This window comes from Clinocottus analis, unplaced genomic scaffold, assembly GCF_023055335.1.
Source record: "Clinocottus analis isolate CAN_PGR_092001 unplaced genomic scaffold, fCliAna1.0.p SCAF_24, whole genome shotgun sequence".
Lineage (NCBI taxonomy): Eukaryota > Metazoa > Chordata > Actinopteri > Perciformes > Cottidae > Clinocottus > Clinocottus analis.
The window spans coordinates 7,067,220-7,093,306 of NW_027175976.1; the positions used below are offsets into that span (position 1 = coordinate 7,067,220).

Sequence of the window (26,087 nt, forward strand, 5' to 3'; positions counted from 1 at the left end):
AGAAGGACATTACGGGGAAGGGGGGTATTCACCTTACTCAAAAGAATATATATATATAAATATATATATATATATACACAATATATATATTGTATATATATATATAAATATATATATATATATATATATATATATAAATATATATATATATATATATATATATATAAATATATATATATATATATAAATATATATATATATATATATATATATATATATAAATATATATATATATATATATATATATATATATATATATATATATATATATATACTTGACAAGTACAGAGAAGATCGCGTATTGAGAAACGGCCGCTGGAGACATCTTAACGCTGATTGGCCAAGACTCGACACGTCACATCAAAGATGTCCTCTTTATGAAGATGATCACATCAACCTTTCTCCGCGTCTCAGAGTCCAATCTCAGAAACGCTGGCGCGGTCGCGCGGCTCCAAAAAGGAGGACAACTACGCGTCCGACTTGATGCTGCGCCGGACGCCAGACAGGGCATTGAACACCCGGACTGTCCGGCCTAAATCCGGACGTCTGGTCACCTCAGTCCCCTCACCTCCGAATCTACCTCCTCATTAACGGAAGCGTTAGCTAATAACTTTCCACCGGAGCGTTAGCTCGCTGGCTAACGTCGCGTTCTCTCCTGCTGTGTTCAATGACTCAATTCATCAAGCTGGAGCTAACGTTAGCTAAGTCTAAGTCAACAGAGCTTCTGAGTAACTTAACTTAGATATACCATGACATATTATATTACCATGCACTCGCGCTCCCTTCTGGCACGCGCATCATCTGTTCGCAGTTCACTGAACACCCCCCCTCATCGAATCCACACGATTCACGTAGGTCACCTGTTTTGGTTTCAAAACGGCGAATTTCGCTGAAAAGTGAGCGATGTTCATGCCTGACTCATATATGTATTAATTTAAAGTGAGACTGTAACCTGCTGAACAGCGCCCACTGTGGTCAAAGGTAGTAACTACAGGATGACATATATAGAAGAATGACGGCTAAAGTGTGTTTAGCTTCTCCGGTTCCAGGGTCGTGGTCTTCTTGTCCTCTGGCTCACTGTCATGGCCGCGTGGGACGTTTAAACACGACGTCATCATCGTGAGTAGCAACACTAGTACACTACAGGAGTGTCTTTCCTGAACAAAAGCAGAAAACACTTGTGTGTACTTCTGGTTGTACTTGTGTGGTCTCGACATGAGTGTGTGTGTGAGACATGCTACTAGCTAACTCAATTAGCTGACCCTGTTGTTATGGAGACGCTTCACTATCAGACCTGAGCTCCTGTAACGTGCTGTGTTGACCAGAGGAGGGCGCTACAATACTAACGTTACGTCACCAGACGTGTGTTTCACGACAATTTGGGCCAAAACACAGCACAGACACTATTCACTCTAAATTGTGCATAATTCAGCTCCGCTGATTTTTAACATTTGTCCCAATAACTCCCAAAAACACCCTAATAACAGAAAAGTAGCTCCATATAACATTCCATACATGTGGAAAGATGTGTTTTTCTGTGGTTATAATCATCATATCCTGGTTGTTTGAGCACAGGCTATTATTTTGTATAGTGGATAAATGTCCTTGAGAAAAACAACATTGACAATATGTTGAAAAATTGCATTTTTACATCCCTCATTTGTAATTGCAGGAAGTCTGAAGAAATCATTTAAAAAGAACAAAACAGCAGAACTGACTAGTACATCATATTTATTGTACTGGTCAGATGTGACTTTAAAAAATAGAAGACACAATTATTATTTTCACTCATTTGGAAGAAACCAATAAATGAATTGTTTAAAAACAATTAGTTTTCTAATTTAAAAAAAGCCACATTATTAATGCCGTAACCGGTTATTATCCCAATTATGTGCAGATAAAATCCACAAGGAGGTACATGGGAACATCACGGTTGGGAGTAGGAGGTCCCAGAGCATGAGAGCTGGCTTCAACTGAACACTCTTCAAGACCGTTGCACCTGAAAGGTAAATAAGAAAAGCAGGAGTTACTTAAAACCAGTCTTCATGAACAACTATTTGTTTTACACAAATAATAATATATTCAGTACAAAGAATATTCCCTCAACAAATACACACTTGTTTTTCACGCGTGTTTCAGCTGAGAAACTTCCGCAGAAGGTCAAACCCAAAGGCTTTTTAGTGCAGGTGTTCTCGTCGAAACGCCCAAATTTGGCACTCACAATTTCAATTTGTCCGCTTTCTGAGGGCGACACAGAAACACAGGCAACAGTTGATGCAACTTAAATGATAAAGCCACAACAATGTCATGATAAACTTTAAAACAGGCTTTTAAAGTAATATAGTCCATATTTTTATTCTCTTATTTTGCAAAAAAAAGGGCCATTGTCCACAGGAAGTATAGATTTAAACATTTAGATTGTCTTGATTACATAATTGAAGATTGAAGTATGAATACATTTACAGTAAAATAGATCAGAAGAGGATTATTGACACATTCCCCTACCGCACTTGAGCTCTGCAATTTGGTTTTCGCATGCGGCAACGGTCTGCATCCCTGTGAAACCCCCGGGAGAGAAGGTCAGATATTGGCTTGCATTCTTCGACTTCTTCAACACATTCTGCTGCATGTCAGCCGGCCCTCAGCACTGCTCGAAAACACTCACCAGCTAGTCTCATTCGACATACGTAGGCGATCTGAACAAAGTTGTCTTGTGAGTTCCTGATCACGAACATCTTCTTGTTGGGCTTGGGCAGCCGGCATCGTTCCAGATTGTTGCAGCTGGGAAAATAATGGAAAAGGTCAAAATATTGCACAGTCAAGAGTATTGTTCCTCTCTAATAGTTATTTGAGGATCTTTTAAACAACAACATTCTATTATTTTTTAAATGAACATGCCGGGTTTTGCTTTGCAGTCCATTTCTTTACTCCACAAAGGGAGCGACTATAAGGAAGTGAACATAAGGATAACTTACATGAGCGGGACCCAGTATCTCATGCCATTATGCAAGGAGTGTTCATTGGAGACCCTGGCGGGCTTCTTCCTGTCAGCGCAGTCGGCATCGCTCTTCACGCCAGAGCTCATTTTAACCACTTCAATCACTTGTCCCGCAGCTGAACGTACACAAAACACAGATCGCAACATTAACGATGGGTGAATCCAGAGAGAGGAAATAAGGTGCCAATGAATGGATTTTATTTCATGTGAAAGGTTAATAAACAGTAAAATACACACGGCATTGCAGCTCGCCGTTTTCTCCAGGACACGACACATCGTAGAGGAGTCCTGCAGCAATGTATTGTGTAAGTTAGTGTTTATACTTCAAACCTTTACAGGTTCCCAACATGAACGAAGCTGCAAGAAGAATCTCAGGGACATTAATGACAGGATTAGAAAGCAGGAAAAATGTTTCTTTTTCAAGTTTTTCATTCAATTATTGCTTTATTCTTGTCATTTAAAACATAGTTGGCCTTCTTCTGGAAATTGAATACCGTATACAAGAGATAAAAAGTATAAGTACATTTAGATTAAGTTTAATACGTGGTAAAATCAAGTTTAAAAGGCACAAAAGTAATTAAAGGGAGGAGATCCGAATAATTTACCTTCAGATGTCAAGCACAAAGTCGCAGCCAGGACTGAAAGACATAAAGCGTTTAAAATGTAATTAATAAGATAAACTGGCCACGTCACATGATTTGGTCCCAAGTTATTTAATTCCCCATAAGGACCGTTAAAACCAGCACGACAGGTCGGGTACTCACGGGCGATGACGGTCACTTTGGTGGAGAGCATCTTGTCATTCGTAGAGAACGATGATTAATACGCAGAAAAACACAGCGTTTTATACGATTTCTTCTTCATCTGCCTAAAAGGCGCACGCCCCCGACCCTGGAAGAGCACGGCCTTCAAACCGTCAGTAAACATCCCCGAGGGCTCAACATACAGATCTGAACTGTCTGTACTGAATGTTACAGACAGTTCAGATCTGTACTGACTGTTACATTTATTAACAGGTTTTGAATTCTCCAAAAAAAATATGTTCCCATACTAAAACCCCAGTGAGTGATCATGGTATTATATATTTATATATATATATATAGAGAGAGAGAGAGAGAGAGAGAGAGAGAGAGAGAGAGAGAGAGAGAGAGAGAGAGAGAGAGAGAGAGAGAGAGAGAGAGAGAGAGAGAGAGAGAGAGAGAGAGAGAGAGAGAGAGAGAGAGAGAGAGAGAGATCTAGATCTAGATATATGTATATATGTATATATATATGTGTGTATATATATATATATATATAGATACATATATATATATATATATGTATGTATGTATGTATGTGTGTGTGTATGTATGTATGTATGTATGTGTGTATATATATATATATATATATATATATATATATATATATATATGTATGTATGTATGTATGTGTATATATATATATATATATATATATATATATATATATGTATGTATGTATGTGTATATATATATATATATATATATATATATATATCGATATATAGATATATCGATATATATATATAGATGCACAAAAAAGTACATTTAAATCATTTTTTGTATCATTTACTAACACTTTTTAAATGATCTTATAAGTCCTTAGTTCTTAATTTACATATGTAGAATCCATCATTTCTCAACCCAATCATAAAATGCACAATAGCTTATTAATCAAGACTAAAACATTCATAACTGTGTTCATGAATCGCTTCCTAATGAGTGCTCCTGTTGGATCAAGGCTTTATAAGTGAGGAATGAAGTGTTTATTCTTGCTTAACTAAAGCTAAATCGTGTGTAGTTATTATAAAGTGCTACCAATTATCTTTTAGTTAGCTGAAAAGTAGAAAGGTTGACAGCCAACGGCCGCGATGGAAAGTCCATTTATTGCGGGACAAAGTGTGTCGAGAGAGAAATGAGGTAGAAACTCTGTTTCATCCCTCGAAAGATCAAAGAAATCCAGGATAACGACATCACGTGTTACATAATCATATTTGATGACCTTTGGCTGTACGACAAAGCGCAGTTCATTGATGATCTTTTTTGTCTTTCAACACACCTCAGGGTACGACAGTTCATTAAAGACACACACTGAACACACTTTTCCTTGGGGGAAACTGTGAAAACATGCAAAAGCAAATACCGACAATTCAACCTCCTCTAAGCCTCTTCCTCCGCTGCAGCGCTGTCAAGATGTCAGAGCCTCCATTGGCCCCGAGACCACGAACTGCACTCCCTGAATAAATATCATCCTTTTAGTTTGGAGAAAGGAAAAAGGGATTCAAGCGAGAAGTAGACGACAATATGTGTTTTCAGGATGTAAAACTGCCTCAGCGGTGAAAAATAAACATAGAAGCTTCTTGTAAATACATTTAGCTCTTTAGCCACTGTTAAAATAATTAAAAAGTAAAAGCAACACGTGTAGACAAACGCACAAATATAACACATGCAACACAAACGTCCAATATGAATGTGTTAGGCATCGCGCTGTATTGTTATATCACTGCCCTACAGTTGTGTGAATCACTGTCCTGCCTTTATTCTTAGACTTCTTTTTATAGCAACTCCAACTGTCACACACGCTGTCTTACACACACACACACACACACACACACACACACACACACACACACACACGCACACACACCTTGTACTTCTACCTTTGTGAGGACCCTCGCATAACCATCAACTAAAGGCCTGAACCCAAACCCTCAAACCTTTTGAAGCTCCTAAAAAGTGAGGACCGGCCAACATGTCGTCACTTACACACACACACACCCACACACACATTGGTTGATAACATTATCTAAAAGGGAGTGTGTGTGTCTGTGACTGTGTATGTGTGTGTGTGTGTGTGTGTGTGTAGGTTATACATGGCAGCCCAAGAAATGTGACCTATTGGTGGTGCAGCTGTCATTCCCAACCTGAGGGAGTTGTGGGGAGGAGGGCGAGAGAGAGAGAGAGGGGGGGGAGAGAGAGATAGATAGAGAGAGAGAGATATAACATGAGCTGCTGTAAGGAGTAAAAAGCTCAACAGGTTTGTCGACTGTGTGTTTTTTTTAAATGCTCAACTGTAGGTAGTGAAAAGACAGTCGCGCAGGAGGCCTGAGTGGATGACCTTTCGGGTAAAGGATCGCTCTCTCTCTCTCTCTCTCTGTCTCTCTCTCTCTCTGTCTCTGTGTCTTGTAGAAGCTGTTGAAAGGGGCCACGGCCGCGGCTGCTAATGCTACATGATCTGGAGGGACTTACACCTGCACCCCGATCTCGCCAAAGGACACGCAGAGACACTTCAGCAAATGATTTGAGATGAAATATTTTGCCCCATGGATCTTGTTACCTTAACTCTGACTTTGCGGGGATGTCCAAAGGGATTCCTTTCGTCTTTAAGGGCAAAAGTGAGGTAAGATGCATTTCTTTCTATTATCGGGTAAAGTCTATTTCCGGTGACTCTTAGCGGAATATCGTCCATGTGCATATGCAGCATATCCAAGTTCTTTGCTTTGATCCACAATCAAAGCATTCTGTGTATTGCCGTTTTGAATCCTCATTTTTTGCAGGAGGACAAAGACACACAAAGCAGTGACTTATTGTGGCAGCGATTAGAAGAGATGCTCGGAAAACAAATCCCGGCCTTCAGTGTCGAAGTTCTTTTGCAGGAAAAAAAACCTCCTGAAGACTTTTATGACTTCTGACTTCGTTCCAAAACACCGCTTGCTATCTCACCAGGAGCTTCTTCATCACAGACTACTTCTGTCCGTAGAGCGCGTTGAGTACTGACATTAAAAGACTCCAAACTACTTAGGAACTGTCAAGAGTTTTTTTGGGACATGCAGGAACCAGTAAAAGAGCCAGACACACCTTAACTATGAGCCCTCAGTGTGGATCAAACTTCTTTTTTAACATATATATATTCCATATGCACAATTTGTCACGCACGTTTTGCTAAAAATGTGTTGTCATGGAGCGAAAGCTGTGATACCGGGGGTGATATCGCTTGAGTAATTCTCTCAGTGGGCGAGAAACACGAGACATTACGCAACAGTTTCCACAGCTTGAGTAGACTCTGGCCTGCACAGTGGATGAAGGGCCCTTCACTGAACGTAGAAAGTGTTTTGCACACCGATGCTGTCGTTTTTACGGAGAGGACGTCTTTATTCACATGACTGCAAGAGAGTGCTTGTCACAACAATGTCTGTTTCAAGCCGTTTGAATGAATGGATGAATGGACGAGTGTATTGAATGTGACGAGCATGTTCGCCAGCAAGCTGTCTGTGATCAGAGACTGTATCCAAACATAACTGTGATGTCATTCTCATGGATCTGCTCTGCTCGTTACAGTCCCCAGTGCAACAGACCAGCATCCTCTGCACTCCCCGAGGGCCCAGAGATATCCGAGGCGATGGAGTCATTGAGAAGAGCTTGATCGGCCAATCGATCGCCAGATAAAGAAAAGCGAGACAGAAACCGAGATGGCAGCCGCCCCCGGATACGGTCCCGGCCTCAAGAGGCCCAAAGTTACAGAGGACCAGATTCCTCCGGATGCCGACGTCGCCGAGCAAGAACCCGCGGCGCCGGTTTTCACCCGCAAACTCCGCAAAGCCGCGGTGGGAACCGGCTGCGACATCCGCCTGAGGGCGTCGGTGGCGGGGTGTCCCAAGCCTTCGCTGACCTGGTACCACAACGAGGAGCCGCTGCCTCCGTCCGAAGCCCAGGACGCCGGCGGGCTGTGGATCCGGGACTGCCGCATGAGCGACGCGGGCTTGTACACGTGCATGGCGACCAACGAGCTGGGAGAAGCAAGCTGCAGCGCCGTCCTGGCCATTATGGACCTCGGGGAAGGTAATCACAGGCAACTGGAACGTTCTTCAACAGGGAGACATCTTCATTTAACCCCAAGTCAAAGCTTTTATCGTATGTTTGGTAATAGTTTCCCTTTCGGGTCCTCAAATGGGCCGATAGCACATTTTACATGATCTCGGCTGGTTTAGTCGGGGCCAGACAAAACAATCGTAGATCCAAGACTGTGCGTTCATCCTCAGACAGCGGCAATGTTGTCCATGTCTGCAGAGCAGCACTGGGGGGGGGGATGCTTCAAATGAGCTGGTGGCTGTAAATAGAGACTCGTTGGATGCGAGGAGCATCACCTGCATTTGCTTTCTACGAGCTGCACAGCTGAATCTTTCCTTGTTGTTTGTTGTGTTTACTGAGGAAGCTGGAATTTGTGCAGCTGGTAGAAATATTCCCACTATGCCAATGTGTTGCATCTAATTCAAGCCAGGAAGTGTGAGAACTTCCCATGTCCAAGCCTTTGTAAAAAATCACCAGATGCTGCAGTTCATCACTCTGAAAGCGTGCACTTACTCTGAGTTACTGCTGTTTATTCATTTTGCAATGCGTTTGATACTTTTAGCATTGAGCTGTGATGGATTTGATCTGATTGTCCATTATTCCTCCGTTTATCTTGCCACCTGTGTGTGCGTGTGTGTGTGTGTGTGTGTGAAGCTTCTGAAACGGCAGTCAAGTACATCCAAACCTCTAGATTTAATCGGGTGGTGATTTCCTACTTTGTTCAAGGCCTAATAAGCAGAAAATGTTTTTCCAGCCAGCTCATCAACTGCATTTACAAGGATGTGAAGCTCGCAGTCGCTGGTATAGATCCTGCTGATCATGCATCATCCACTTGAGTGACAGATCGCTCTGCGTCGGGTACAGAATGAAGGGATCCTCCCCTTGCAGGCTGGATCTGATCACAGTCTGGTTGTGGAGAAAGTTGACAGTCAGGATCGCATGTCAGCTCTCACACTATGAGCAGGCACCCGGCGTCCAGCTGGCATATCACTCAGCACCTCCATGTCTCGCTCTACCGGTTTTGATCTTCTTCGCTGCAATCCGGCGTCGATTTCTTTTCTCACCTCTCTGATCCTCTTCACCTTTTTTTCACTCACCGTCTCCTCTTTTGTGTCCGGCTGGATTGAAGTTCACAATGAGCTTCATCTTGCGGCGCTAAAAGATGGCATGCGTCCTATCGGTCCCTTTTATTTAACGTATTCATTGTCCCTTTTCATATTAAATCTTAATCCTCTCTCTCTCTCTTTCTTTCTCTCTGCTCCAGAGCTGTATGCAAACCTACTTGAGACCTCATTCTCTAAAAACAAAAACCTCCACAGTCTTACCCACGGAAATCCTGGAACAATACAAAATGAACCAGACATCTGCAGGTGCAGCCATGCCCTGCGTCGCCGTGCGACTTAAGTATTTGATTTTGAATACACCTGAGAATGAGGGATCTTAAATCTTTGCCGTCCTTCTTAGGATTCTGTAGACTCTCCCGTGGCTTCATGAAGCGTAAAGATGCGTGAGAGGGATGTCATATGTACGACATGACAGTTTAATTATCAGCAGTGGCTCCTGAGCATATTTGCTTTTGAAGATGTGTGGCTCGATTAGGACTTCTCTTTGTTTCTTAACACTTTTGCGAGATTAATCACATGTTTTTTCAGCACTATGTCCTCAATTTTAAGCAGTTTCTGGATCATGGCAGTGCCACTATCTCCCTGACCTCTTCCCCCCCCTCCTCTTCCCCATCTCTCCTCCTCTCTCTCTCCCGCTGGTTATTTATGGCCCGGTATGTGCCGTGCTGGCCGGGGGGCTCGCGCTCTAGTGATGTGTGGACGCCGCCGGGCCCCGTCTCCGATTGCACCAGCAGACATCACAGATAATTATAGCCTCGCCACGGTCAAGACGCGGCGCTGTCACTCCCAATCGTGGTCAGGGTGATGAAAGAGAGCCTGGGCGTGCGTCGCGCGCAGCCGGCGGGACGTGTATCTGTGCGCGTGTCCGTTGTGCGATTTAGCTTTTGAGCATCGCTCCGTTGGCCAGTCGGGTCTGTCCCCTTTTAAGATATCGCCCCGAGAGATCAGACCAACCAGAAACCACAGTGGTGCTGTGTCACGCGTCTAGACCGCCTCACTGACGTCACCTTCTGGAGGGCAGCTTTTGATTAACACGCTGTCAGGCATCTTGATGCGCGCTCTAAAGGAAGAAGCAAAGTATTTTCAGCTTTTTTACAAAAGCAGGTGTCCTTATTGTGACGCATACAGGGGCATGAATGTCCCAGACAATTACTGATAAGATAATATGGAAGAAGCAGTGGTTTCCAACCTGAGGGTCTGGACAACATAACAACATAGGAGAGCAAAAGAAAACAGCATTCTGTTCCTGTTTCTTCAGCTTTCAATGGCCTGTAGATGTATATGCATCCTTTTTAATGAGAAATCTGTCTTTCTGTGTTCTTCGTTTTGTGTATTAAGAGATTTTTGTTCGGGAAGTATTGGACGATGAGGATGGATGGGGGTGAAAAAGTAGGAGGAGTCTAGATACGTACGGTTGAAGAGGTGGTGTGTGGGTGTTTTGTCACTCTTCCCCCCCATAAGAGACGGATTAGAGAATTGAAAAACAGATGGGTTGAGGATGCAAGGATGGATGGGAGGGATGCAGTGTAAAGGTGGATGGATGAAGGAGAGGAGGGGAGTGATGGAGCGTGTCCTGAACCTGAGTCAACATATATTTAACTGTATCGGCTTAAGTCAACATTTATACACCATATGCTGTTTTTTTTCTGAAACTGAAAGTTGGGGAAGGAGAGATCAAGATATATCTATTTTTGTATTGTGTTACGTTGCCTTTCTGTAAAGCAGTGACCGGTCGACACAATGAGGGCTCAGATCTACTGAACAGGGCAATGAGCTGTTTTAAAACTTGCAACAAGACTCGCGAATGAGACCTGTAATGTCTGTGCGGCTGTAGCCGATCCATAAAGGTGTAATAACAACACTGTACTGGAGATTCACGGCTTCCTGGAGTCCGAGCAGAGTGACCCACAGAGGACGACAGAGGTCGTTTGGTTTCTGTGTCTGCGGCGTGTTAAATCTCCTGCTATGAGTGCGGGGGGGCAAAGGGAAAGTACAACTGAAGGGGTTGTACTACGAAAGACTGGAAATAGACGGCTGAAATTGGCAGTCCAAAGGAGGAAGGACTGGGGGAAGACGGGGGAGAGGGCAACAAAAAGATAGACGTATGGAAGATAAGGGGTAAAAGGTCCAGCGGCCATCTTAAGACGTGATATTAGGAGAAGATGAAACCGGGAGAAACAGCCTCGTTGGAGTCGTTTTGAGACCGTGCTTCGTCTCAATGGAAAGGCCTCGCTGGAGGACTTGTGCACATCGGAGAAGATCTTTGGGGCAGAAGTAGCCAGCCAGACGAGCGCAATGTACCGGAAGCAGCTGCTCGACGCACGGAGAGCGTTGAGGAACGCCAGGGAAGGCGAGAAGGGGCCGAGGAGCAAGAAGCAGAGAGGTGAGTGGGAGCTGGCGTCGATGCAAAATATGTACTACGATGGCGGAGGATCACACCGGGGCAGGGACTCTCTCAAACGCAGACTTGACTAAGTGGAAACAGCTGTAATGGAAATGAAAAACAAGGTCACACACTTAAGGCCGCTGCCTAATTGGATCCAGTAAGTGTGTGTTCTGCGCCTACAGACGCAGCTGAGTGTTGTTGTTTTCTCTCAAACGAGAAGAAACTACAGAAATCCCCTCGAAGGCCCCCTTTACGTGATCCGATGGGAACAAAGTCCAGATAACAAGATTAGGAATCAGACTCCCCAAACTCATTTACAGGTGTATAAATACATAGAGTGCCATGAGACTCATAGCTAAATGTGAGAGTTCGCTGAATGCTTTAATTGGCTTGTTTACATTGGTGCTATGAATCAAAAATGGCCTGGTGAGATGTTTTATTAAGTGAAATAATACATGCAAATAATATATATGACATGTGACAGATGTGTGTATTTGGGCCGGTACAAAATGGGCCTTTAAATGAAACAAAGATGGCAGTTAAACTTGGATGTAAATGTGACATTTAATAGTTTTCTCTCTGCAAACGTCGACCGGGTACTCGATGCCCGTTTCCAATCGCCCCGGTCTGTCTGGCAGCAATAATCCCATGTAGCTGCTTGATGATTTTTCGCATTCTCTAAATATTCCGTTCAAGTGGATTACAATTAATGAGGTGGGCTCTATCCTCGCGGGGCAGCTGAGTCAACATATAAAAGGGAGCGCCGGCGGCGGCGCCCCGGTGTTTGGTCTGGCAAAAAAGTGTGTTTGTGTTCCATCCCGCCGCTGCGCAGTCATTCACAGGAACCCTCAGGGATTCGGTGAGGATTAGTTGGTAGGATCGGGTTGCAGTGTGACTGTCAACATTGGCCACATTTGCCTCTGAAGGGTTTTGGGGGGCAAATGAAGACGCCGCCGCTGCATGAGCGTTTTTTCCTCCTTTCCGTTTGGGATGAACGGCCGCCCAAAAATGATTTTCAAATGCGTACGCAACCAAGGTTACTATATTCTTCACGCATTTGTATTTGTAGTGCAACGCTCGCACACAAAAGCACAACATCGAACACGAGTTCAGCCGTGGTTTACCGCCCAAGGGCGAGTACGATGTGGGAGGACTCTGTGGATTTCATGAAGGACACCATCGTTTTTTTGAGCATGGCTTCCAAACCAGAAGAGATCCAAAATAATTATAGAAATAAATGATCACTCTGACAGTGGAGAGAACAGATAAATGCCCCAGTGGAGGCCAGACGCTGGTGTTGCCGGTTGCCGAGAATCAGCACGATTATTACGTATTGCATCATCAGGCCCGATTATCATCAGAGAGACCAATATTGTAGGGTATCAATATGTTTCTAGGTGCTGGCTTTCCAAAGTCTTTGTACATTTTAACGTGACTTCCTGCTTGGTTTATGAGCGTACACAAGGCTGCTTGCAGCTCTGGAGTGGTGGTGCATGAATTTGGAAGCTCTGGTGGGATGTGGGCAGCAGTGTGATGTAACCGGCAGCAGGATCTGCTCTCCATCGCAGAGACGCTCTGCCAGACTTGCTGCTGATGAAGCTGCACGGCTGCAAGGCATCCATCAAGGCCGCTCCACTGAAAGCAGCCCCCCGTCACAAAATCAATGGGTCTCCGTGAAGTCTCCTGACTCTATGGTTGTTTTTAAGGAAATGAAACCACGGCGCGCTCCGCTTTTCACCTGTCGGGGAAAGAAACATTTTTAATGTTCATTCGTCGCCGATGATTTCTCGCAGATGCCAAATTTCGCTTCCTATGTTTATTCTATGAATTTATATCTGCAAAAAAAAAATCACTTTTAAAAGATATTTCGATCGTAACTATGAACATCCAGCATGATATGAGCCAGATTCCCCAAAAAAGCCTTCTGGAGTGAACAATAAGACGCCTTTTTGGAAAGATTAGGACCTAAAGAATCAGAATCTGTAACAACAATCACAATAATCAAAGACTTGGCCTGTTAGGAAGGAGTTTCAGTCCAAAAATACTGTGTCGTTTGGTTCAAAAATGGCAAAACAATGTATTTTATGCCAAAAGATTGTCTGAATGGGGCATGCTGGGACTTAAAATGGGTGCGAGAGGATTGTCGCGCATAGTTTCCAAAAGGTTAAATGGGGCTGGTGAAATTAGACGCGTATCTGATGCTGTGATAGACGTCAATGTGGCCAAGTCTGTGCATCCGGCAGGTTTAGTAAAAAAAAAAAGCGGCCTCCAGAGCCGTCAAACGAAACAAGATCCAGAGGAAGATAAATGACATGCAGCGATGAAATCTAATTATCTTTCCTCAGTGGCTGATATTTGTATGTGCCAGCCAGAGGCCCCATGAGGTTATATTTTCCAAGCGAGTGGAAGCGTCGCCGCCGTGCCCGCCCTCTCATCGGCCGACGGTCATGGAGTCTTGTGTCACGATGAGCTCACCGATCCCGGGGGCGCGTTTTGGAAAGCGTTACCTCGGGGCGTGTATCCCGCATCACGCACCGAGCGCCCGGGCATCGATCGCTGCACTTTCTGCCTCTCGGTGTTCGGAGGAGGGAGTGAGAGGCGGGCGAGGGTGAATAGAGGGAGGCTTGTTAAAATAACAAGTGAAAATCCACCGCATCTGAGTTTTTGTGCGCGACTGTTTGTTACTCGGAGGTTCGGCCTGTGCGCGTGTGCGGGGAGAACAGATGCGTCCGAGAGAAGAATTAACGCCGTCAGAGTGCGTTTCGGAGACGGCGAGGTCTTGAAGGATGCCGAGGGAGGCGGTTCCTATTCCCGTCACGTCTGCTCGACAAATCAGACGCGCTGAAGGAGAGTGGTTTATAATCCACAGGCCTCTGTGTAGAAAGGGATTTGAGTATTATATCAATAAGGTTTTATTGAGGGGAACACATGCGAGCCGTATCGACTGCAATCTGCTCCTGTCGTATATCACTGCAGCGGAGTTTAGTTTTCTATTGATGGGGAGGCAAAAAAAAGACGTTGAGCTCTGGAAAATGAACATTTTTGCTTTATTTCCCCCTCCGTTTATTAGACTGGGAGATGAATCCTCAGTGAGATGGATCCTAGGTGAACATGGTTGTTATTGTGAGGTACCTGGAAGAGGGAGCACGCATCACGCTGTGATCCAGTCGTGGGATGTTTGCTCTCGAAGTCTAAATGGCCCTTCGGCGGCCCGAAGGCTGCGTCACCTCGACCCGACCGCCGGTAAAAGCTAACGGACATGGAATATAGATCCATAATTGAAAGCACATGGGCTCCCGTGGCGTGCAAAGCAAAGAATAGACTTGAGAGGTGGAGGGTGTGAGAGTGATGTGAGGGTTTGTTTTTGTTTGGAGGAAATGGAGATATATTTCACTGCCCCCTCCCCTCCCTCTTCAACGTCTGGACATTTCATCCCCTCTGTCCTGTCATCTCTGCCTCCTTCTCCTCCCTCGTGAATCTTTTCCCCTCCAGCCTCGTCTCTCTCTCACTCGAGCTCTTGCCTCTCCATCTCTTCTCTTTGTCCGTCTCTCTCTGACTCTTTCTCTGGCTTCAATCTTTCTCTTTTCTCGCATCTCAAAAAGAAAATCCTGCTCTGTTGAAGCCAGTTGTTTTCTTCCTCATCTTTTCCCACCTCCTCCTCCTCCTCCTCTTATTCACCACTCTCATCACCGCAATCAAGAACAACACACCCCTTCTGCTCAGACTTGCAACCCCCCACCTCCTCTTGCACTGAGCGTGCTCTCGATGGAGGCGGAGCGGGCGGAGGGAGGAAGGGAGGAAAAGGGGAGGCGGGGGGGGGTCGGACGAGCCAGCTGAGAATTTCCCCTTTAACGGCAACGTCTACGTCAGAGAGGAGGGATGCTGCTCACATCAGCGGATACGCGCTCAGACACAAAGACACCTGGCTCCGGCTTGTTTGCATCTCCTCTCCATTCTCCATCTCACTAAACACACCCACGCACGAAAAGGCAGCTCAATCCTGCTTGTTTTTTTTGTCTTTATTCATTTTTTTGGGGGGGGGGTGATGCCACACCCTGGGCTTTTTCGGGTTGTCGGGGTGTTTTTGTGAGCTCATGCCACAGGTAATCGTGCACGCTTGACGGGACGCACTCCTCGCCGAGAGATGAAGAAAATCTGGTCCAAGAAGAGATTTCAGGTGAGTTTTGCTCCGTTCTAAAAAAGAGAAAGACATTCATGAATGTGTTGTGCTTGTATTCAGGTTGTTTTTCACTGATATTAGTAGGTTTTCACACACTGATATGTCATGCCACACCCTTTAACTGGTAATCAGACGCAAATGTGTTTGATTTGTAACGTAATATTGGTGAAAGAAACATTTTTTAAATATTTTCTATGGAGGGGTGTATTGATTACAACCGAGCGGCGTTCTGTTTGGGAAAAGCCAAAAGAGCAAAAGATGCCCCGTTTCCGACCTTTTGTTGTCTTTTATCTGTTCCCAAAAAACAATTGAGGGCAAATCAGGACAACGTAACAAAGAAGGTCAGCCGGGGAAAACTCCGGTTGCCAGGTAGAAAAATGAATTGGAGTTGTTTAAATCGTCTCGCTGACACGCTGAAAAACAGGGGGGAACAATAATCCCCTGCATCCCCCCGTCCGGTGTCGCCAAATCCGTCTCACGCCTTGGAAGCCGTGGCAGCTTTAGTCAACGTGCATAAGTAATGGTCAGAACAGCGTTCCCAAATTGGGAGCAGATGGAAAGTGTGTCAGTGGGCTATCGGCTCGGTGGAGAGTCAAGAGGGAGCAAAGCTCAGGAGGAAGCTGCTCTGTGACGGCGCTTCAGCCTCTCCCCTCCGTCCTGCATCCACGTCAACCCTCTTGAGACTCGTTGGTGAGCAGAGTACTGCTGCTGGGCTTGTTGGATTATGGGAAGTCTTTGCCAAATGCAGTTTTTCCAACAAAGAAAAATCAGTTTGCTTTTTTGCTGATATGAATGCCTCGAGGCCACGATGATGGAGATCACGACACCGATGGAGCTTCAAACGGCTCGCCTCCACCAGGCAACAGTTAAGCAACCAATTTAGGAGGGGGGAAGGGGGGAGAGGGTGCGCGGCAGACGTGGGGGCAAACGAGTGTGAAATGAGTCATTTGATTTCGCACATTTTGTCGCTACTTTTGCTCTCCCGTCCGCCGCAAAAGCAGTGAGTCACTCCACTCCGCCTGCTGACGATTGACAGACAGTTTCACCCGGCCGCTTCATCGGCTGCGAGAGAATGTCGGGTTGGTTATGGTTTCATTTGACAGAGACGCACACGGGCCAGGGGGAGGGGATTCAATGTTGTCCGTTTATCAGCTCTCACGCTGTGTCTTATCCTGATGCGACGGCCTCTTGAATTTGTCTCTTCAAACGAAATTAGAGTTCAAAAACTAGGAAATTGAGTGATTTGAAAGTTGTTGTTTTTTTTGGACTGAACCAGACCAAATGAATGAGCGGCGTCGCTTTTCTTAGAAGAAAGATCCAAAGAAGAAAGACCCAAAAAAACGAGATGATCTTTGGGTTTGTGGATCATTTTGTGACACAACAACAAGAATATGTCATCATGATATCTAATGTTGCTTGCCATGCAGTCACTCTACATGTTACATACCTTTTGGGTCGCATGTCTTCGTGCCTTCTGCTCCTTCGACGTAACAGCAACAGGGTTTTTGTGCAAAAGGGACCTTTTCAGTTTCTTGTACAGTGATTTGTGTTGTACTGAATCTCTGGCTGTGTTTGCTGCTGAATAATACATTGTACTTTTGTATCTCGTTTCAGAGAACTGGGCATTCCACGCGGACATTTGGCAGATTTACCCATGGTGTGTTGTCGGTATAAGCTTTACACCTCGTCTACTGCATTCCACCGTGGTCTCTTCTTCTTCTCTGTTGGAAAATCTGCAGATGTGTGATTTTAACCGGCCTTCGACAGCATGCCCTTCACTTCGATCGAGCCCTCTCATAACTTCCTCTCCGTACAAACACATGTAGAACATGTGCGTGGAGTCGTCGTCGTTGTGTTTTCGCTGCTTCCCCAGTGGCTTTTATTCTCGTACATCCGCCCCCACAAAGCAATATTTTCCTAATCACGCCATCGCCTCTCTGCATAAAACGCTCCAGTGAATAATACGCGGCCTCGATGATTGATGTCACATTATTAGTTCAGACTTTCGCGCACTCGCCTCCAAATCATATTCACATTTCCACGCGGTGATGCACATCCCCTCGTGATTACCGCGTCCAGGCCAGTCGACGCAGACGGGTGGCCCTCCGCGCCCGCGGTGGAGATGCGGCAATGCGACGAGTCGGCGGCGATCGTTCGCGTCGCGCCGGCTTCTCCCGCCACGAGGCCGACCCTCCGGACCCGTCGCACCGGGCCCTCGAGTCCACGTGAGGCGCCATGAGCCGCGACCTGTTTTGCGGTTGCGTTCGTCGTCCTCCTCCACCTCCTCCTCCGCCTCCGCGAGCTCTCTAACACGTGTCTGTCGGCCGCCCAGCAGTTCGGCTGGTTTTTTAAAGACTCTAATGGGCACGAAGAGGATCGGTCGTGTGGGTGAGCGAGATGCTGGTTTCCATAGTAACGGTGCTCTCCCGTCTGCCCTCTCTTGCTGCCACTATGGAAGTGAAGTTTTCCGCTCCTGCCGAAAGCAAAGCTATGGTAAACCTGCCTGTCTTGATTCACCTTTACTCTCTCTCTCTTCTTCCCATCTCCTCCCTCCTCCCGCCGATGTGACCCCTCCCCCCTCCTGCCCTCACAGAGATGGGGATGTGACCCCCGCTGCATCTCTGGTTGCTTCCCCATCGCTGTGCTTTCTCCATGTTTTTAACATCAGTTCCCTCCTGGCATCAGCACGCCGTCATATTTTATGTGTCTTTGCTTTTTGAACGTTTCCTCGTATGCGATCAAATGTGTTTCCTCCAGTCCGTCTTTCTGCTTCCTTTCTACACATCACTTCTCTTCACTGCACTTCACGTCGTTTCCTCTTGTACAGATGCTCAGAAAAGGCGATGGAGTGATCATCTCATACGTATGACAGACATGTTTTAGTTTGGTTTGGAGTCTTGATGTAAAAAGAGCCTCTCTCTTTATATTTGGTCCTCTTCTTGGGCTTCATTGAATTGTAACTCTGTGCTGTGTTTTTCAAAGGGTGCCAGCAATGATTTCAGCAGGTGTTGTATTTATAGAAACGCATAAACAGGAATAAGAGGAACGGAGCCTTCGGTCTGACGGAGGAAAACTAAACCCCGCCTGCTGTTTCTCCACCGGCTCCCGGCCCGAGGACAGAGCATCTATACGTAGCTCCTCCATGTAGCCGCCGTGTATTTCTGTGCGCCGCCGCTGGCGTCGTGTCACGCTTCATCTTCAAACCCATTTTGTTCCACTCTGGGGTCCCGTTCCCATTCAAGGACCCATCAAACTCTGTGGCGCTAAGCCGACGTGAGATGTCATTGTCACCCGGGCGCTGTTGTTTGTGTTTCCCGCCTCCTCCTCTCCTCCACCTCAGCTTCTCTCTCCTGCGTTTACACCTTCCTTCCTCCATCTTAACTCATCGGCTGTGCTCTACTTCTCCTCGTTGCAGACTCTGAGACCACAGAGGATGAGACCACAGAGCCTCAGATGGAAACCAAAGAAGGGCCCGGAAGGCACCAAGACAAGGCCGGACGGAGAGGCCCTTCAGGTATTTCACCCAAGCGCTTGCTGAGCTTTATGTGTGTTTTTTATTGTCAAAAAGCTGCAGCGTCCACATATCCAGCAGCTCCTCAGAGCTTATTTACGAGGCGATAGTCAATGTGATTTATCAGCGCTGCCAAACACACACTTACACGGTATGTGATTCAATGCGGAGTGATTGATTTATCAGCCGGGCCTAAAAGATGCGTTGGATAAAATCTGACAGGGCAGAATGCATGAGTCCCTCGTGGCGCGGTGCAGCGGCGTGACACACTGCCCTACTTCCTGCAGCGAACCTGTCTCAGGTCTGCTCCTCGCTGCTCCACAGGGAGCGGGAACACCGAGAGGAACTAGTGGAAACAATTATTCTGCTATTTCGCTGCGTTTGCTTCTTCCAGCTGTGAGGATTTGCTGATTTCCCACTTTTCTTCTTTTTAAAAAAAAATTATTATCATTTTTGTTTATTTCTATGCTTTGGACAGTTGTTTTCTGACATTTCATAAACAGTACGAAACATTATATTATCCAAGAGAATGAGCCGATTGATCAATCGTGAAAAGCAGCCCTGCGGTTTTCATATGATTTTCGATATTTCTATAATTACACGTCTTTCATTCATTTCCTTTAATCCAAAATTACGTCCCTGTCGGTGTGACTTAAAATGACTGCAGCCGATCTTTAACCCGTTGAAAACTGAGTATTGATTCCAATACTTGTGTTTATTGTATGTATTTGTTCAGCAAAGTCTTGGGGAAAAATGTATATCTGCAAAAGATGATTCCCCCAAAAATGCCTCCTGGAGTGGTCAATAAGACACCTTTTTGGAAAAGTTAGGACCTAAAGAATCTGAATCTGTAACAAAAATCACAATAAAACAAAGTCTTGGCCTGTTAGGAAGGAGTTTCAGTCAAAAAACTGTGTCGTTCAGTTCAAAAATCGAGAAATTACGGATTTTATGCCAAAAGATTGTCTCAATGGGGCATGTTGGGACTTAAAATTGGCGCGGGAGGATTTTCCAAAAGGTTAAACCAAAGTTCAAAGCTGTTGCTGAACTTAGAGCGGTCTAATATGACACCCATTGCCTAAAAGATCTCGTTTCATTTTCACAAGAAAGGGGCCAAAGAAATGTAAATCCACTTCCTCCTGATCTCTTAATGCAAACGTCTAAAATGCAAATGTGTGCAAAAACGCTTTCCCTCCTGGCATATCCCAGTTCCAACCTAACGAGCCTTTCCCTGTCAGCATTACACGGGTCAGAGGAACCGCTGAAAGAGTATTTACTCATTTGCCAGAGTGGCGTTGGAGGCCTCTCCGCTCGGCTCCCGAACAGGCGGCAGGATGTCTGAATATAGATCCGACATATTGACACCGGGGAGACATTTTAGTATTCTCCCCCTCCCCGCTCGTCGCGCACGCCATTCGCACTTTCTGACTATTGCCGTATCCTCGCGTCCCTCCAGAGACGAGCGACGACGCGGACAGAAAGAGAATACGAGATGAGGGAGGCGGCGAGGTGACGCATCACCCCGCCGCCTCCTGGTTTCCTCTGCTGCATACAAAGGGTAGAAGAAAAGCTTCCCGCAGGCCCTTTGTCGGGATGCAGCGGGCAAATGAGAGCAGGTTGTTCGTGAAGACGATGCCTCCATTCGTGTCGAAACACCGGAAGCTCGTCCTGCCACTCTGCCCTCCGAGACGCAACGGAAAAGGAAAAGTGGATTTTAAAGCTCGACACGTCAAGGCCTCGAAGCGTGTAATATGTTCCCCCTCGGAAGAGATGTTTCCGTTGCTTTAGGAGGAGCCGATACAGTTTGCTAGCGCTAGCGACTGCAGGCTGTCGTTTCCAGGTTTCCGTCGTTAACAGGAAGATGCTGACCGCTCGTTTTTTTTTCCTTTTTTTTTTCCGCTGCCAGTGCGTTTCTGTCTCCTTTGCTCATCACTAAAATGTCAATCATTACCTGATTTGCGACGGGGGGGAGGATCTCTCTAAGTGGTGCAACATGGCCCTCATGCGCTCCGTTTCATTTCCTGTTTCGATCGATAGACTCTTGATCCAGCTTTGCCTTTTTGTGCTTAGTGCATGTCGCTCCGCTTTTCCCGATCCTTTTCTACTAGCTCAGGACTCTTGCTCTTTTTATTGCTGAATCGTTCATTCTTTTTGGGATGTAGCGGCGGTGTTTTATACATAATACAGACAGTTGGCCCTCTTCCCTGCTTTTTAATGACTAAAAAGGTCTCAAAGGAGAAAGTCTGGAAATGAAAGTGCTACCCCCAGAGTGTAAAGGTGTTCCAATATTTAATTCACTAAAGGTTTGACGTGAAACACAACTGGACTTCAAAGTGTAATACGCACAATCCATCTTTACAAAAAGGAATAACAATGAACCTTTTCGGTCAATATCTCTTCTATCGGACCAAAACCCACCGTGAAATAATCTAAACTACCGGCGCTCTGCCAGAGCCGGGTTAAAAACACATCAATGGGTGACATTAAACACGGGCCCTGCCGTCTATTTTGGGTTCAATCCCACATATGGCGTCCCGCTGCTGTAAACACTCACCCGGCAATCAACCCACGGCTTCAGCGTTTACTCCCGCTTGTGTCATTTTTTGCTCCCTCCAGGCGAGGGAGGCGGGATGATGGACTACAACCCGGACGCTTCGGACCGCCGGGCCACCCTCCCCGGAGCCTACGACCCCGTGGTGGAGCGAGAGCTCCGCGCTCTGGGCTCCCGCCCGCCGGGGCTCCACCCGGACCCCGCGAACCCTGCCAGGCAAGCCCTGGGCGGGGCTCCCGCCGAGGGGGCCCCGCCCGTCCGTCACCTGGGGGTGGAACCGCTGGTCCGGGCGTCTCACGCTAACCTGGCACGGCCTGTTCAGGGCTCAGAGGAAAGTGTTTCTGTCGGCAGCGACTACTACGGGAGCATGTTCAGCCTCTACAGAGGGAGGACATTCTCCATGCCGTTATAGCACATGGCTTTTCAGTTTTAGGAGTCCACTAAAAAACAAAAAAGACTGGCCACACCCCCCCAAATCGCACACATAAGACAAGACATCACACCCCACATAGACCCAACTCGCAAAAATGGACTTATAAGTTACATAAGTGACTCTTTTTTCTAACTCTTATTTCATATATTCAAGCTTTTTTTTTCCAAACAGCTTTGTGAACCCCCATTTTTTTATTTCGATGTCACACTTTCCTTTCGACTCTGTTTTTATTGCTGTGTGTGGTTTGGTTTCTATCTAACCATGATCGCTTTGAGAAGGAAGCGTTGTTCATATTTCCTAAAGCCATTAGCGAGGACACGATGGTACAATATGCTAATATGTATTATTCAGCACTTCTGGAAAACTGTGATTACTCTTTTTAGCCACTGCATGTTTTGTAGAGCGGCCCCGCACTTTTGGATTAACACCATATCGTTATAGGTTTGCTGTGGCATGCATGGGTTGCTGGCTTTGAGCCCAGCTAATATTAGCATGAACGTTCTCACCAATGAATGATCATGAGATTCGCACCTTCTTTTTTTAGGCATGTTTTCGTATTTCAAGTTTAGAGCAGCGAGCGTTTGTTTTTTTCCATGTTGTGAATCTGCATTTTTGTTGATGTGACATTGCCGACAATTTCTGAATATGTTGTCCTCCACTTCACGGTTAGATTAAGTTCTGAAGGAGCGTTTGACATCTTATATGTCGGCAACGTTGTTTCATTCGTGTTCCTTCACGCTGTCAGAGCACAGACAAAACACAAAGGAACTCACTGGCGAATAGGAAAGACAAAATGACACAATTGGACGTTCATCTGCTTCTTTATCTCTCTCCCAACGCCTCCGGCGGCTGCAGCAGAGCTCTAACGCCACACCTCCGTTTCCCCTCAACCCCTCACCCCTCTAGGACTCAAACCGCCGACTCCCGTGTGCCCCTGTCTTCTCCCAGTACGCACAAAAACAGCATCCAAGACCCGGATAAAACCAAACCTTCAGATCCCCAATCATCCAAAACGGAGCAGGCGTCGGGCGCGAACAGCGTCGCGATGACGCCCGAACTGGCTCGCGCGGCGCCCAAGATCTTCGACAAGGTCCTCGCGTTCGAGGGCGCCGACGGGGGCCGGGTCCCGCAGAAGCGAGCGGCGTTCAAGCAGCAGCGGGCCTCGTCTCTGGAGGACCAGACGAGCTACTCCCAGAAGGTCCAGAGCTACCAGAGCAAGTTCGCCGAGGAGCTCCAGAGGATCAGGAGGCTGGTGGGGAAGCCCAGCTTGAGGAAGGCGTATTCCACCGAGCAGCTGGCGCAGAAAGAGAGGCTGGGCGCCGGAAAGCTGGAGCCCATTCCTCCCCAGGTGCTAAAGAAGCTGGAGGCCCGGGAGCGCGCCCTGGGGGACGCCACGGCTCCGAGGAGCAGGCCCGAGAGGAGCGCGGCGACGCGGCCGGATTCACAGAGGACGCCGGCGGGCGACGGCTCGTCGCGGGGAAGCGAGGACAAGATGTCTGTCGCCATGGAGACGGCGCATGTTAACCAGTTACCAGGGCAACCTTTGCCAACAGCCACGAGAAAAAGCATCACCAGGTTTGGATGCAATTATTACCTGTGATTTAAAAAAAAATTTAAATGACATATTTCAGTGTTTTTCTTGTTCTCGTCAACAAGTCTGGACGAATGATATCTGTTTTACACGACTCCAAATGTAATATTGATACTCCGTGTTGCGTAACAGTTTCCCTTGTCTTTGCACACAGGGAAACTCTTCAAAGCTCCGCGGGAGCCGAGAAAGACGCGCCGGCTAACACGGCGCTGAAGTCCTCGTCTCCCGCCAGAGATCTGAGGACGGAGTCCACGAAGACGGGCGACAGAGCCGCGGACCATGCAGCCTCCACCCACAGCGGGAAGAGAGCATCCCCCGTGACTGTGAGGGAACCGGGTTCCCAGTTCCCCCCCAAGCCGCCCCGGCTGGCCCCGTCGCCCACTCCCTCCGTCAGCCCGCTCACCAAAAGGAGGAAGGCGGAGGCGGGGCGGACGTCTCCGGCCACGAGGGCGAACGTCCCCACCATCCTGCTGGAGGACGAACCCATGGAGACGGAAAGTGTTGCGGACGGGAGCAAGACCCGAAGGAAAGAGGGGAAGGATCGCAAGAAAGAAGGTAGCACATGTTGGATTATTGATAAGCGTCTGTGTACAAATATGGAAGCGAGGTTGAAACAAGCAGATGAAGACAGAAACACTCAGAGTTCATTTTAGGTGGCTTTTTTTTTTTATTTCCAAAGGTTATTTTTTGGGGTATGTTTGCCTTGATTGACAGCTCTCTCCAGCTATTTCACACTAGAGTGGCTGCTGCTTTGCATGAGCGACCTGAACGGAGCTGGACCAAAAGGGCCGCACTCAAAGTAGCCCGTCAGAAATCCACACTGCAGGAGCTGTCTCCGTCTTTTTACAGATTTTCAGAATCCAACATATAAGCTAACGTCTTTTTTAAAGTGCGTAAAGTAGCACTTCAGCTCTATGAGCCGAAGTGAGGGGCTCCTAACCTCCTAGATTAATGTGAGGGGTTGTGAGATATTTAAATCATCAGCTCAGAGTTTATAGAAATATGTCACCTTTGTTTATGGATCTTTGGTCTTAAAGCTTTTAAAGGTTCTCTTGAAAAAGTCATGAAAGCCGAGTATACCTGCTGTCACTTAGAATCCCCCCAAAAAATACAACAAATTAACGAAAAAGCACTAAAATCACACAATAAAGTAGAACATGTATCCATCATGCTCACATGGGGGGGCCCCCTAAAAAAAGAAAGGACCCCTTGTGTAGTTCTGGGGGGCCCGACCCATGAATGAAAGCAGCTAACAGGAAACGGGCGGTGACACACGACCCGGTTTGTTTTCCAGGCCGCTCGTCTGATGACGAGGAGCCGGCTGGAGGCCCGAGCTTCAAGAGGACTCTTGTGGACACGACGGCGTCCAGCGGCTCGGAGGTCACGCCGACATGCATCATCACCGGGAGCCCGCCTCCTTCAGGTACGACTGAGAACATGCTGTGTACGATATCAGGTGAGACGAGGGGGTGGGGGGGGCACGAGATGGAAGCACATCTGGTTGATCTCACCGCCGCGAACCCATTTACAGGGATGCAAACGCAAAAATGCAAATGAGGACGGACATGAAAACGATGCTCCCCTTCAAATACATGTTTACACACACACACACACACACACACACACACACACACACCATCGCTTTAATCCACTGCCAGCCCTCCTCCGCCTTGACATTCAGTCTTAACGACTACAAAGGCCCGCTGGAGCTCAGCATCCCGACCGACCGGAGGGCGGGAGGAGAGAGGGGGGGGGGGGCTCCTCCTCCTCCGCGCAGCGACAGTTACCATGGCAACCCATTCATCCTTAACAGGCGCCCTTTTTTTTTTTTTTTTTGCGGGATCCAGTACGCGGACCTGCCCTCGTCACACAAAAGGTCTCCCGAGTCCTGAAGGCAGGCACGGCCTTCAGAAGGAGGAGCAGAGATGGATATTGTTATTAATGTGCCGGCGGCGGCGGATGTGTGTTTATATTGAAAAGCTCGCGCCGCTCCCAGAGTGTTAAATCAGCTCGGTGTAAATGCAACCTGCACTCTCCCCCCCGGTCGCTGTCAACAGACGCGAGCGTCCGCTCTGCTGCCGTTCGGGGGCCTGCGCTTCCATATTAGGCCGGCGGAGTCTTCGCTGGCGGGAGTATTTTTAGCCGCCCTCTTGTTCTCTCGGGTAATTGCGGTCTGCTTTATGTCCCACTGTGAGATTAATCACGGCGTTTTTGTTTTTTTTCATCTCTCGAAGATTTCACGCTACACACAGAGTTGTCACGGCGCTGTGGGGATTATGTGAGTCACCTCAGCTGGATGAAGTGGGGAACAGAGCCGCTCTTTGGTGATCCGCCCTCGATGTGTGTATGTGTGATTTAAAAATACATCCCAAAAAAAAACAATCTCAAAAGTGAAATGAGCCCGTGCAGGATTGAACTTTTCCGATGCTGTGGTGAGATCTGTGTGAG

General features: G+C 46.9%; 2 protein-coding genes across 8 annotated transcripts in view; one reads left to right on the forward strand and one right to left on the reverse strand.

Annotated features, from left to right (window-relative positions):
* Positions 1–815: 815 nt before the first annotated feature.
* The window catches only part of spega (striated muscle enriched protein kinase a), a 43,540-nt gene continuing 18,268 nt past the window's right edge, over positions 816–26,087 (forward strand). The window contains exons 1-10 of one of the 7 annotated variants that reach the window (XM_068590442.1): positions 816–851; positions 1,050–1,119; positions 1,898–2,006; positions 6,205–6,415; positions 7,354–7,854; positions 18,969–19,067; positions 21,681–21,831; positions 22,955–23,623; positions 23,794–24,194; positions 24,934–25,062. In XM_068590442.1, the coding sequence (XP_068446543.1) occupies positions 7,485–7,854; positions 18,969–19,067; positions 21,681–21,831; positions 22,955–23,623; positions 23,794–24,194; positions 24,934–25,062 (1,819 nt within the window). In that variant the 5' untranslated portion in view covers positions 816–851; positions 1,050–1,119; positions 1,898–2,006; positions 6,205–6,415; positions 7,354–7,484. Of the gene's footprint in view, positions 852–1,049; positions 1,120–1,897; positions 2,007–5,993; positions 6,053–6,204; positions 6,416–7,353; positions 7,855–15,225; positions 15,551–16,483; positions 18,047–18,968; positions 19,068–21,680; positions 21,832–22,954; positions 23,624–23,793; positions 24,195–24,933; positions 25,063–26,087 lie in introns of those variants that run through there. The other 6 variants (XM_068590443.1, XM_068590448.1, XM_068590446.1 and 3 more) reach the window with 6 other exon arrangements.
* LOC137793963 (L-rhamnose-binding lectin SML-like) lies at positions 1,743–3,368 on the reverse strand. Its single transcript, XM_068590449.1, has 6 exons — positions 3,236–3,368; positions 2,976–3,114; positions 2,666–2,781; positions 2,506–2,556; positions 2,118–2,241; positions 1,743–1,999 (listed from the first exon to the last, which is right to left on the reverse strand). Exons 2-6 carry the CDS (start codon positions 3,083–3,085, stop codon positions 1,888–1,890), a joined length of 513 nt encoding a protein of 170 aa, XP_068446550.1. The 5' UTR covers positions 3,086–3,114; positions 3,236–3,368; the 3' UTR covers positions 1,743–1,887.